Genomic DNA, 15,461 nt, shown 5'->3' on the forward strand with positions numbered 1-15,461 from the left:
ATGTGAGCCAATTGTTGTTGTTGCTTTGTTGCATCGATGTTGCATTGTTTGCGGCTCAATTCAAATAACTTGTAGCTTAAAAAAAAGAAACAAAAAGTTAAATGACATCATTCACGACTCGTTAGTGTGCACAATAAATGAGATCGATTTGAGAAATAGAAAAAAATGTTAAAGCTTACATGATCCAGCACAATGAATTGTCTCATTATTGTGAGATTACGGAGCTTGATGTAGGTTTTGCATGTGTGCAACGCTGGAAAAGGAAGTCGACTGTCTGTTTTTTGTCGTTAGTTGAGCGTTATTAGAAGATAAAAGATGTTTAATTAAGTGGAATTGACAATCAGGAAGCTTGAAAAGGCTTCAATTCATATTTTTTGGTCTTTTCAAAAAACATTTCACAAATTTTTAACATTTGTTTCACAAATTTTCAAAAAAAAAATGAAAATTTTTTTGTTAATTTTTAAAATTAAAAAAAAAATATTTTTCTTTTTAATTTTTTTTAAATCTAGAATTTTTTTTTTCAATTTTTCTTATATTTTGAAATCTGAAAAAATATATTTTACTCATAAGGCCGCTCCAAACGAAAATAAAAAATAAAGTCCGATGCCTCATTTTGAAAATCAAAAATCCAATGGGGCAAAATAAAAAAAAAGTTATAAATTTCTTTAAAATTTATCGTTTTTTGTTGTATTTTCATTATTTTTCAAGACATTTTAAAAAAAATTATAAAAAAATTTCAATTATTTTAATTTTTGTTTTGAAATTATATTTTAACTTGAATTTTTTTCTCAAAAAATATTTTACATAAAATTACTGATTTTTTTTTTCAAATTTTTTTGACAGTTATTTTTTATGAAATTTTAATTTTTCAATTTTTAACTTAAAATGATCTAAAATCAATTTTTAATTTGAAAATTTCAAAGAAGATTATTAGAAAACAACAAAAATGTTGATCAACGATCAAAAATTGCTAAAATTTTGTCATTTTGTATGAAAATAAGTAGTATTTCAAATTTTTTTTTTATTTTGCCCCCCCCATTTTATTTTCAAAAATTTTGGACTTTATTTTTGATTTTCATTTGGAGCGGCCTAAATAAAAATTTTAAAAGAATTCATATGATTTAAAATTTTGTACTATTTTTAGTTGATTTACTATATTCTTGAATATTATTTTACTATAAAAATCAAAGTATGATTAAACCTTTCAAGATATTCAAAATCAAATTTTTCTTCAAATTCACGGATCATTTAAATCGTCAAATCGAAGCCAATAATTCACAACTAAAACCTTGTTCATTCACTCTCGAAAGGTGATTGACATAATTAAATTTGTATTTTTACGGGATAATCCATAAAAAATAAACTAACAAGAATTTTTTTTGCAAAACTCCGTGACATGAATCAACATTATCCGAACATTCAACTCCTCATAAAAAAATAATAATTTCATACAAAAAAATTTGTGAGCTGAATATTTTACCACTCAAAAAAAAAAAATTCTCAGTCAAATTCTGATAAGAAAATCCAACTTTCACTCCGAAATTGAAATGACAAAAAAACTTGTAAAATTCCAAGACATTACAATGTCTAGTCGTAAAATTTCTTCACACAACGAAACACTTTCATCACTTTTTTTTTGCTCATTCTCATGCACCAACTAATTGACACCAACCATCATGCAATCACACCTCTTTACACATCATTTTCTCTTTCCTCAATAAAGTGATTTACTTGTTTGTAGCGAATAACGGCGAAAAAACATGTCAAGCGTTTCATGCGTTTTGTTGTGACTTATGACTGATTTTTCTCATCTAAAGTTCGGATTTTTTTTTGATTAAAACATAAAAGTGAGATAAAAAAAGAATCGATTAAAAAGTGGAGTACTTGCGAAAAATTTGAGGTCATTACAATCGTTTCTCACATCATCATCAACAACATCTACCTGTAATTCTTGTCTTTGCACGTAGCTCGTACAGCGAACGATGAGCACGAAGAAGAAGTAAGAGTAAATTCGCTTCGTACCTAGTTTTACTTTTGCTTGAGGCAATTCACTGGCATACTTTGTACTTTATAAAATTGCGCGCTGCGTGTACACAGGAATAAAATAAAGCAAAATATGCAAGAATGAAGATTTGATGGTCCAAGCGGCAGCGCACACTGTATGCGCTTTAAATGTGGGTGATTATCATAATTGCATACATTTATGTTGCTCATCGTGCATATGTGGTGTGGCATATTAATGAGTGAATGGCAGTGGAATGCAAAAAAGAGTGGCGTCGTCGTGAAAGATCACAAATCGTGATTTTCTGTCAGAGATGAGGATTTATTTTGATCAGAAAAGCTCGAAACGGAGTGACTCAACAATAGATTTTGCAACGAGAAAAGCATCTGTCACATAAATTTAAAGTAAATTCCACTCCTATGCACTTACCAACAAAAGTTACGTTACAAAGTTTGTAAGAATGAGTCATAAAAATAGATGCATGGCGATGTTAACGGGAGTTGGAGTTAATTTTAAAACAAAGTAAGACGGAAATTTACAACGCAGCATTAATTAACAAGTCAATCAAGTAGTGACGTAGGTTTCTTTCTTCAGTTCTTTAGGCTGTACTACTCTTGCGCAATATTTTTAGCCTCTGAAGGCATATTTTAGTCTCAAAATATTTTTGACGTCACAAAATTAAATTTTTTGCTTTGTAAATCTCTAATTTGATTACTTCCTAAAGTAAATTTACATGTCCATAAACATAGAAAAATTTCTATCGAGACTCATTTTTCAAAGCACTAATCAACATATTTAACTGACTGGTGTATAATGTTGTCGTCTCTTCTCCATAAATTATCATCTTAATATGTGATAATTAATGCTTTTACAAATTCATTATTGAATTTATCTCCCATTACTATCTCATGCGAGTTGCTCCCCTCAAAAATGCGGCTCAAAATTTCTTCGAAAGTGAAATTTATTTTTATATGTTTTTGTTTTTATTCACATTTTAGTGGCAAATTAGCATCTTGACTCCATAAAAAAATATTATCGACAACTTTTAATGTGTAATATTTAAAAGCAGGATGGACGTAACTTTTATCTGGCTGCATTGTTTCTCGCGCGTTTTTTTTTCTGTGATAGTTTTGATTGATCACATTTTTTTTTGCTTTCTTTTTAATTGCAGAATCAGATAGTGATGTAAGGCCCACACCTACGTTAAGATTAAGTGATCAAGGTAAGTCTGCGTTTGAAATATAAATAGATGCAAAAACGTTGTGTAAAAAGGGTTCAACGACATCTTGAGGAGTTGGTTCAACCGCGTTCAATTCTTTCTTCTTACTTATTCTTCTTGTCTTGCGCAAATATTTTTCTTCGCGAACTGCATACTAATGCGACAACTTTTTTATACCTAGAAAAACATATTTTTTTTATTGTACATTGAATATTCTTCTATAATTTCCTATAATTTTTAATGACTTTTAATGAAATTTCTAACAAAACTTTTCTTTTTTTTCTCTTTTCTTCTTTTATAAAACTAATTAAATTTCAAGTTTTATGTTTTTTATGTGTAATTAGATGCTTTTGACACTTTCCTGAACAAACATGTTGTTGTTTTTAAAATTTTTTGCTCTCACTTTACCAAATTTCCCAACGTTCTACCATTAAAAAAAAAATCAACCCGATGTAAAAAAAAAATGTACAAATAATCCTTTCTACCCTTCCGACTTGTACAGATGTAACCACTGTCTTGCTAGTGGATACAAAAGACCGAGCTGCCCATGGAAAATTCTTCAACATAAAACCGGAAGTTGGACTTTTGAAATCCACCGCACGTACCTTCATCCAGGAGGGTGTCACGACGGAATACGCGACCCAAGTGGTGGGCACCACTCTCGAAAATGGACTTTACGCCCAACTACTTGCGACAACGTCACGTGTATTATATGACCACGACAATGGCGCGACCAAAATTCCCGCCCTACAGTATCATCAGTACAATGAAATTACGCCCGTTGACCAAAAAGACCAATGGAATGGACAATTCATTAAGAACACAGACTACATTTCTCCCAATAATCCTTTCGTCGTGTATCCGTCGCGTCACAACTACGATGCTTTCGTTGCCAATCGTCAGGCAAAAGAGCTCGAACGAAATGTTGTGACAATCGGACAACACGAACTCCTTCCCGAAAGTCAAGCTCAGGTTGCACCGCGTCGCGAATCCCCGTCAGAATCACTTGTGAGTTCTGAAAGTAACTCCGCCAAAGTCGAAGAAATAATTTCGCCGAAGAAAGTTATTCCTGATTCAAATTTGCCCACATTTACCGTCTCAAATGTCTTTGCCCCGAGTGCCTTTACTGCTGATGACGAAATTGTGACAGAACGCAATTCGCCAACAACTAAGTCCGATCGTATTGCTAAAGTCCTCTTCCGTGGCGGTGTTCCAGAGCAAGATTTGAAACACTTGAGTACTGTCACGTATTACGGTTTTGCTGATTTCACGACAATCGTCGGCGATACAATGATTGTTTTCTCTCCAAGCACTGCTGCCCCAGCAACTGGCGGTCAAGCTACTTCCATTAGAGGTGAAGCCACGTTACAAGAGTCTGTCGTTACTTCAACGAAGACTTTTGTTTCGCACGAACGCGAAATGGTTACTGAAACTGTGCCCAAAAACGACGTCGTCATGCAAACGAAAATCCCAACCTTTGTCGTTGAACCGGTAACGCCAAGTCGCGACAGCAAAGAAATGGAAGACGAAGAAGATTACGACACAACCACAAATCCCTATACAACATCAGAAAGCACTGAAAGTTCCGAAGAAGAGTTGGTCAAGAAACTTAATGTTCTCTCACGTGAACAAGATGTTTCGAAATATGACACAACGACACCCACCATGGACGAAGAAGAGATTACAACGAATGAAAATACGACTCCAAAAGTATTTAACGTCACGCCTGAACAAATTGAACCTTCAGAAGTTGCTCCAGTTGCTGACAAACCAACTTTGTCGAAACCATCGAACGAAGACATTTTGAAAGCTTTGGCTTCACTTCAAGCAAAGGTAGAAAAATCATCAGAAACGCCGGAGAAAGTCATTCAAACTGGAGTTACAACAATCTTCTTCGACGACGATCCATTTGCCATTCAACCAACTGAAGTTGTTACAACTGCCAAGGCTTCCGAAAAGGCGGAAACAACAACTGAAAAACAACAAGAAACTACTGACAAAGTTGAGACAACGACAGAAAATAAGTCCGTTACAGAAGGTCTCACAGAAAAACCAGAAACAACGACTGAAGCTGACGAAAAGACAACCACTGAAAAGGGAACAACTTTCCCAACTACATTAGATGTGACAACAGAAAAGTCGGCTGAAGAACTTTTAAGAGAAGCGGAAGTTGAGAAAGCTTTGCGTAAAATCAAGGCTAAGGAAGCTTTGGGTTGCAAGGATGACGTTGAAATCATTCCCAGCACAGTTTTCAAGACATTGACATATCTTACAACTTTCTTCATTCCCGACGATACAAATCCCGACTCAACCAGTACTTCAATTAAGTCGAACGCTAAAGTCAGTACTTCTGTGCATTACGCTTCACAATGCATTGAAGCTACAAACGTTGTGACAGAAGCCGCTGCTTCAGTTGCAGATGAAACAACAACATTGAAAGCAACAACCACAGAAGATGATTCGACAGAAAGTACATCGACAACTGCTGAAGATGTTACTGAAGCAATTAGCACAACTGAAAGCAACGAAGAAGAAGAAAAAGATACTACATTGTCGAATGACATCAAGGGAACAACTGAAATTGTCACAACAAAAATGCATGTGACTGAGGAGCCCTTGAAAATCACAACGGAAAAACCAGAAAAGAAGGATGAGGAAGATGAAGAAACCGAAGATTATGACAGCGACGAAGAAATTGACGTCATCTACAAGACATTGTACACTACATACACATATCTTACAACATTCTTTGTCGATCAGACGACATCCGTGTCAAGTCGCAAAGAAGTTGTGACAAATGTTATTACACAAACTCTCGACCCCAATGAGAACTCCGACTTGATTGCATTGATTAACGATATGGCAGTGGACAAAACTGCATCAGCAATTCAACCAACAAAGTCAGGCAAAGAATTGATTCATCCAAATACCGCTACAGATGTTGGCGTTGGTCGTCCTACAACGACTTTCAATATTCCTGAAAGCGATTTGATTGGTATCAATCAATTGTTGGTCGAACAAGGATTGTTATCTGCTACTCCAGCATTGGATGAGAAATATTATCTCGAAACAGCAGGACCAAAAACACTTTTCACAACTTACACCTACTTTACAACCGTTTTCGTCGATGGTGAGACAGAAATCTCAAGTCGCACAGAAGTGTTTACCAATATCTTGAACAATGATGTAACGCCAACAGCGAAACCTTCGGAAATTGTTGATGCTACTGAATATGTTCAAAAGAAAGATAATGATGTTCTTGACTCATCGAGCGACGAGCAATCAATTGTTAAAGACGAAAAGAAACCTGAAGAACCTAAGAAAGCTAATGAAGAAGACCGTTTGGATGATGACAATAAAATTGATAATGAAATTGTTCAACCAAAATACAGTACAATGGTTCGTAATCCAACAAGCAGTGAGCAATCAGATGATGTTGTAACGATGGTGACTGACGTCAAGAGCAGCAGCTCTCTAGGTGGCAAACAATTCATTGACAGAATCGATCAAGAAAGTTCAGAAAGTAACAATGAGGAGGTTTTGCCATCGCCGCAATTGTTGTTACAAACCAGCTATACTACATTTACTTACTTTACAACTTTGTTTAATCCAAGTGCCAGCACAAGCAAGATTGAAAGTCGCTTGGAAACCATCACAAATATCGTAACTGAAACATTGAATCCGACACAAACATTGCAATTGAGTGATGACAGTGCTCCAATTACATACTACACAACATTCACTTATTGGACCACACTGTTCAAGGATGGATCAACAACAACCACAAGTCGAGAAGAAACCATCTCAAATGTAGTGAATCCAACTGCCGTTGTTAAGTTTGATAGTTCATCTACCGATAAAATTGATGCCACATCAGTTGTTGTTCCCGCAAATGAGCTCCAAACTGTTCAAGCATCTGAAGGATCAAGCTCAGAAGATGCAGACAAAAAGGTATCTAGCACAGCAGCTTCCATTGAACCCACTACATACTATACAACATACACTTACTTCACAACATCGTATGTTGGTGATGAAACAGTTTTGAACAGCCGTTTCGAGACAATCACAAACATTGTGACGCCAACTCCAGTCTTGGAGGTTCGTCCAACGTCACGTGCAATCGATTTGAACAAGAACAGCAACAATAACTTGATCGACAGTAATGAAAAGAGTGAAAAGAACATTGCACCAGCCTACGTCTTCCCCAGTAATGGTGATTCTGATGCAACTGAATCAGCTGCCAAAGTTGTACCATTCTCTCCTGTTCAAGATCCTTTGAAACCAACTGGAGTTTTGTACTTGAATGAAGGAAAGATTGTCGATGCCGATGGAATTAGCTCAATCCTTTACACAACGAAGACAATTGGTACTGTTATTGATGACACATATACACAAGTTGTAGAGAGCTCGTCTAAAGTTCAAGTTGACGAAGTCAAAAAGGCACTCAAGACATCAGAAACAGAAGTTACACCTGGAAATCGTAAGACTGGATTGGTTCGTTTATATGACGGAACAATTGTCGCCAATCGCACAACTACGTTCTATCAATCGAAAGTCATTGGAACGTATATTGATGAAAAGTATGCGCAAATCATCGAAAGTACATCAAGCTTTGTTATTGAGAAAACAGTTGAACCATCGAACGTCAATGGATTGAGTATTGAGCCAACAGCAACTGTTGGATTAGATGCTGCTAAATCGAGTATCAGTCCAACTCCTGCTGTGCTTGCGGGATCAATCAGCGATGCACATGACGACTCCGAAAATGAAGACCACGACGAAGATGAAGATGACGATGAAGAAGGAAGTGGCAAATCACGGTTGTCATACACACCAAAGAAACCATCTTTCACTCCAGTTATTCGTCCCTTCGCTTCTCGCCCACGACCAACATTTAATCCTGCCAAGAAGAACCGTGGTGGTGCTACAAGTGCCCAAACAATCACACGATCTGATATCACACCAACAATCACGGCAACGCCAACCGTTAAGGCAGAAAGCTCTTCACGCAATCGCTTCGGCGGTCGTCGCTCAAGTTCGGCACTAAATAATGCCATCCAAAGCTCATCTGCTGCTTCAGTTGCAAGTGGCGCCAATTCCAGTAGTCGTCGGTTCTCTCGTCCCGGAAGAATTAGCGCAACAGCGTCTCTTGGCGGTGGCTTGGCATCATCATCTCGTGTTCGTCCCACATCTTCTGTCAACCGCATCCAACCAACTGTTAATAATTTGGCCAGTTCACGTCGTGGTGGATTGCGCAGCTCATCTGTGCAACCTAGAATTAATTTGAGTTCCGCCGGTTTCGCTGGTAACTCTCGTTTCAACCGTATTCGACCAACTGCTAGTTTACAAGGAACATCCCCAAGCACTGCTGGAATCACAACAACGCCAAATGACTTTACAGAATCCCCTGATGTGATCACACACGAGGTCACACAAACAGCTACAGATGAAAGTGTTGAAGAAGAAGTTGTTACAACGACAGAAAACTCAAGACGTCGCGGAAATCCATTGCTTAACTTCCGACGACCTCCGATTTCGCGTGCTCCAGGAACAGCTGCCGGCAATGGACCAACATCTCGTCCAGCAGCTGCTATTTCTACTCGCCGTAATCCATTGACACGTACATCTCAGAGAACTACAACCACAACAACGACGACTACTGCTCGTCCTAAAGCACGTGCTTTCTCACGACCATCACCTTTGCCAATTGCTCCAATCGGAAATCGTCCACGACCCGCTGGAAGTAACTTATTCCCGCCACGTAGCTTATTGAGAACTACACAAGCTCCAAAACCAACCGAGCCAGAAGAACAAGAAAACGAAAACGAGGAAGCTGATGACACTGAAAATGACTTCCATGACGACACAGATCAAGAAGGCTCGAATATCGAAGAGCAAGTAGTTGAACAAGCAAAGCCTGAACCAGCTAAAGCTGTCTCAAATACACCTAACATTCGCCCATTTTCTGGATTACGTCGTCGCAGCAAGAGACAGGTTGACTACGGAACACGCTATCAATCTCGTTATCAAGCACAAAGAAAGCCCAAGGTTCAAACAGTCGATTACTACTACGATGATGAAACAGAAGCTCCTCCAAAGGCCACTTCTCGTACCACACAATCTCGATTTCGTTCCCGATCAACGCAACAACCACAAACCAACAATCGTATTCGTCCCACAAGTGCCTCGTCATCGCAAAGCCGATCACAGTTCACATTAAGGGATAATTCCAATTCAAATTCCCGTACATCCAACTTTCGCCGTCCACAAACAATCCAGTCCAGTTCCAATAGACGTGCCTCGACCCGTTCTTCATCCCGCTACAACCAATACTCAAACACGAACAATCGTAATACCCAACGTCCTCGTACCACAATAAGCGGTCGTCGAACATCCTCGAGAACACGTGCTCCCAAAGTCGATCCATACATTCCACAAAATGACGGAACAATTACAGTAACACATCACATTCCGACCGAAACGAAAATCCCAATTGTGAATAACGGACATACGGAATACAAGAATATCATCACTGAGAAAACAAGTGTAGAGGTTTTGGGTCCAAAGCAATATTACACAAGCACCGATCCAATGGGAAAAGTTGTGACTTTGCTATCGAGTGACATGACTGCAGTTAATGGAAATGGTTTGACAGAAGTTACGCAATTTGTGTTGTTTGAATCACCAACTTCGAGTGTTATTTTCACACCAACAACAATTCGTGGACGTCGCACTTCATTTTCTCACATAATTCCAAGCACAGTTTACGACGTTCATCCAACAGTTTCCACACAAAATGTTGGTTTGGCAGCAAATGCTCCACTTGCTAACATTTTATTGTCTCAATTGCTCTTGGGTAACGTTGGATTACCATTGCAGCAACAACAAACGATCAATCCTCTGCTTTCGTTCCAACAGCAACCACAACCACAAATTGCGAACACACCAATGACGGAATACAAAGTACGCACAACTATGTATGAAACGACATTAACAAGTGCAACATCTACCGTTTTGCCATTGACTTTCCACGGAAAACAAATTTTAACGACAATCGTTGAGACATCCACAAATGTAATCACCGCTACGGAGTTCATTACTGATACGATCGTTGTGACTCCAACTGCAACGGCTCAAAATCAACAACAACAATTGAATAGTTTGTTGCTTCCTTTGTTGCTTCAACAAGCACCTCAGATCCAACAACCTCTTGCGTCTCAAGAAACTGGAATTTTGAACCAAATTCCCGACACACAAGAGAGCTTGGAACAAGACGAAAAACAATTCGATAACATCCAAAGTATTCGTGACGATAACTCACGCAGCAAAGAAGTTGACGAATACGACACATACGACGATTTGGCAGTGAAAAAGCCAGTGGAGAAACCCAAAGTAAATCCCTTGAAGAATTTCAAGAAATACGAAAATAAAAAACAAGAACAATTTAAACCAGTTAGTGTTGCTGCCCCCAAAACAAGTGTTGTAACATTATACGTTTCCGGAAGACGTCCAGGAGAATTCAGCACCGTATTGTCGACATACGTTGTAGGCGAAGACAGTGCCGTGAGCAAACGTTCTGCAAACTACGTCGAAGTTGTTCCTTCTCGCTTGTCGACATTGAACAAAAAGACCGAAATCGACGATTTGGTTGATATTTATCAAGCTGAAGCTAGTAACAACATCGATGAGTTCTATCTTGCTGGAACAAATGAAATTAGCTTGGATCCAAGTCACGAGCAACAACGTTTGTATGACTCTGAAACCGCCAGTCTTGAAAGTGTCTTAGGGGACTTTAGCCAATACTACGTCCCGGAATCGCGTAATGACAAAAAACAAGCAACTAGTTATTTTTTAGGGTAAGGGACCATGCTGAAAGCACCTCAGTTCAGCCAATGGTCGAAACATTTGAGAAACATCAAAATTCTGGGGAAAATTTAAATGTTAAGAGTAATAATTTTAAGCTTCCATCTGCACAAAATGTTTCGAAAATATATGGCACTTCCCCCTCAAATCCCGAATCCCCCGCAAAAAATAACGCACACAGCTTTGATACCAATGTCAATAGATTTAAACGCACAACTGACAACGATGATTATGATGACGAGATTGATGAAAATACTCAACAAAAAGAAAGTCCAATAAATACTCATGATAATATCCCTAGACGTAAGGTCCTTAGAGTAGTTAAACGTAAGCCCAAACTCTTGACAACAACAAGCAGTAATAGTTTTGTAGATCAAGTAATGAGCACTCTAGTTATTAATCCGACGCGTAAACGAATAGCTATAACAAGAAAAAAGACTCGAACTGAAAATATTTCTTCGACGTTGCCGGAAAAAGTTACAATTTCTCCGACGAAACGCATTAGAAAGGTTCTCCGAACCAAAAAACGTCTCCTTGAGAGGCCAGTTGAAGAGCAATCTGAGCATGACGAATCAGATATCCTTTCCCCAACCCCAACAACTCCTCCAACTCCCATTATCTATACCACGGAAACTCACATTCTCGATACCGTGACAACAACAACGACGCGACAACGAACATACACGTATGTGGTGACGCGCGTAAATGACGGCGAAAGTGTCGTGATGTCATCCACATCAGTCAAGGACCACATAGGACCCGCCACACTGACTGTAACGAGAACGATTTCGTTGACAATTACAATTCCGCCAATACAACAACTCAAGACCAGAATTCCTGTGTAAATAATTCACACACAAACAAAAATGATAATCCTAACAACAATCAACAACAACCTCCATCCTGACGTTCATCAACGTTTGTATGTGTGCAACTTGTATAAAACCTCTAAATCTTATGTGTAAAATATCACCTTTCCAACAAGCACACGTCCTTCCTAAATGTCGAACAGGTGAGTTCCTCTTCTCTAGTTTCTATTGTAAATTAGTTTAAGAAATCACCAATCATCACACCATTCCAAAATTTTAATCATATCAATCATGCATAAAAATCACAATTATCGCTATACATAAATCAGTAGCAGTTTTTCTTAAAGAAATTTAGAAAAAAAATATTTCTGAGTTTTTAGTCGTAATCATCTTAAAAGATAATTTTTTTTTTGTAAATATTGAAAAAAATTTACCATCACATTTTATTAACGTTCATATTGCTTTTCGCTCTGCAGCCAAAATAACCTCATCATCGCAGCAGCATGTCGCTAAGAATCAGGGAAAAAGCTTTAATCATGCCCTTGTTGCTCAAATTGAAACTGATGAGGCTAGATTTAATTTAGCAACGCGTGTCATGTCAAACGGAGTGGAGGTCATCGTAGCCAGCGACAAAAGTACGCTGCCAGGCGACCCAAACATCCTGCGAATACTACCGAGTAGTATTTACAAGCCATACACACTTGCTGCCAGTACACTAAAGAACAACGTTCTGATGATGCTGCCGTCAGAGCCAGAGGTAAATTTTACTTTTGTTTCAATTTTCCGTTTTTTAAAATAATGTTTCATTTCTCGTTTAGCTGGACGAAATATCAGCATCGTTAATACCAAATCAATTTGTAACAAAAACATGCTTAACGACATTCACTTACCTAACGACGTACATGCAAGATGGCAAGACTAAAGTTGAAAGTCGTGAAAAGGTGATATCGAATATCGCGACCGAGGAACGTAATACAGCGTTTAACATCATACCTACACCAACAGCGGGCATTTTATTATCACAAGTGAGTTGTAAATTTCACTCTCCATTGCGAATCGGTCACTAAATATCTCAAAATTTATTGTTTTTTCAGACACCAAATTTGGCAGTTGGCGAATTCCACACGACATACACCTACTTGAACACCATTTTAGACGGCGATTTGCCAATTGTCGTAACATCGAGACACACTGTGACGAATACAATCACCGCTCCCGACGATTACCTGTCGCTTTTGCAGCCGTCTGAGCAGGCAACGCCCGTGTATGACACAAACACGTATTTCAGCACCGTTTCCTTGACAAAAACCTTGAACGAAGACGCGGAAACGAAAATACTGAGTTCAACAGATGTCTTGACGCAAGTCGTGATAACGGAATTTCTTCCTCCTGGCCGAATGACACTGCCTTTCATTTCTGGTGGTTACGATCTTCAAGGAACGGAACTTATACAGACAACAGATGTAGTGAAAACGTATTTTGTGACATACACGTATTACAATACGATTATGGAAGATGGAAAAACCATTTTACGATCGAATGTTTCGACGTCATCCGATGTCGTGACGGAAAAATTGTATTTGTATCCGAAAAAGACGATGACACCCCTGAATGTGGTCGACTCATTGTTGGAGAAAAAGACAAAAGTTGTCACAAATTTGCCGTTTCAAATTTTCTCGACCAAAACTTATATGACGACTTTTACGTATTTTACAACTGTTCTCCACAAAAACGAGCAACAAGTTTCGTCAACGGTCGTGAATTCTCACACAGAAGTTGTGGAAAATGTGAAAACAGAAACAGTTCCCAATACATTGCTGCCGGAAGAGTTGGTGAAAAAGTTGAAAAAATCACTGAGGAAAGACGTTTATCATACGGGAATTACTACTTTAGCTACGTTACTTGACAAACAAACGATTGAGATCACCGCTGTGAGTAATGTCGTGAAGCCCACTAAGAAAGTGAGCACAAAAACGTCGAATATTGAACCCACATCAATTTTGAAACAAGGACAACCTTTCACTACTCCATTGTCTAGCGAACCTATTAAACCCTCATCCGTTAAAACAACTTCTAAGCCAGATTCGTCTTCAAAACTGAGTTCAAATGCAATCAAATCTCCTTCTGTGAACAAGAAAAAGCCCGTTAAGGACGACTTTGAAACAGCTGCAAGTAACGCTGTCGCTCAAATTGTTTCCAAAAATAGTACGAAAATCAACAAAGTTAAACCTAGTGGAGCGAAGCCAGATTTGTTGGGAGCTGTGCCTGATCTTCTTGGTTCCTTTAGTATGGATCGCTTTTCAGCATTGAGTCCTTTGATCAACACCATGGCCGGAATTATTCAAAATAACTTTCTGGGCGGAACAAAAAATGATTCAACTGGAAGTCAATCATTAATTGTAAAGCATGTGCACGAAACAAAACCGCATCCAGAAGCAATTCAGCAACAACATCATCAACAACAACAAAATGAAATCATTCCAGTTACTGATCCGCAAAACCGTTCTCCAATTTACATCCCTGTTGGTGGCAAAAAAGGTCCAACACGCACTGAATTAGAAAACTCTGAGACACAAATCTTGGAGCAAGCATCATACAATGGCTTTATTCCGCCACCAAATGGATGGATCGACGACGATGAGAAACGGAATCATATTTTAGCTGGTCAAAGTCATTCTGCGGCTGCTGGTATCGGTGGAGGAATTCCCATATCACCCGGAGAAATTATCAACACGAATGCCGATGTCATTGTGGGAAGACCTGGTGCGATTGGTCCTCGAATTCCTTACAATAGTAGAATTAACGAAGTACCGATCGGTATGCAACCACCGCCATTGCCGATAGAACATGTGTCTCCAACTCCAATTCCATTGTCGAATGTCGTACATCAAGATTCGCACCATCAAGGATCGAACGTAAATGAAAATTACATCGGACCTCCACCACCAATGACAAAACAAACATTGAATGACATCCAACAAAAACAAAATCATCAGAAATTGCCACAAAATGTACCGCAAAATCAACAACAACAAAATTTGCCGCCGCCAATCCAACAAGGGCCTCCGATTTTGTCACCAAATAATGGGCAACGACATCCACCAGGACCGAATTTGAAAAATAAGGAGCATCCCAGACCGTTAATTATGCCGGGAAATAGTCCATTTAAACGACTTCCGACTAGACCACATGGATTACGCTTGCAACAAAAGCCCGTTCATGATTTTGGCAATGAACTTTTCCATCCACCTCCGCCTGCTGTCTTGCAGCAACAAAATCATCAACAGCAACAACAGCAAACTAATCAGAAATTACCAAACAATCTCCCGTTACCATCGAATCAGAATGAAATCATCCAAACAAGTGAGCAAGATCCTAGTCAAATGATCCATCACCAAAATTTGGACTTTATAAATAAAAATCATGGTCAAGTTTTTGAAATTCAAAAGGCTCCCGCGGTCTTTAGTACCGACTTGCCTCCCGTTCGTGTAATGAACCACCAGGAAATTCACCATGGAACATTTTCAAATGATGTCATCACGCACAATTCGCACTCAGATTCATTCAA

At 38.5% G+C, this 15,461-nt stretch overlaps 1 protein-coding gene across 1 annotated transcript; it reads left to right on the forward strand.

Moving 5' to 3' along the window:
* The first annotated feature begins 1,583 nt into the window (after positions 1-1,583).
* Positions 1,584-11,929, forward strand: LOC134835363 (mucin-3B). The gene is made up of 5 exons (XM_063850240.1): positions 1,584-1,593; positions 3,174-3,224; positions 3,724-7,323; positions 7,459-11,077; positions 11,266-11,929. Exons 1-5 carry the CDS (start codon positions 1,584-1,586, stop codon positions 11,927-11,929), a joined length of 7,944 nt encoding a protein of 2,647 aa, XP_063706310.1.
* The last annotated feature ends 3,532 nt before the right edge of the window (positions 11,930-15,461 follow it).

Source organism: Culicoides brevitarsis, chromosome 3 (genome assembly GCF_036172545.1).
Source record: "Culicoides brevitarsis isolate CSIRO-B50_1 chromosome 3, AGI_CSIRO_Cbre_v1, whole genome shotgun sequence".
Classification (NCBI taxonomy): Eukaryota; Metazoa; Arthropoda; class Insecta; order Diptera; family Ceratopogonidae; genus Culicoides; species Culicoides brevitarsis.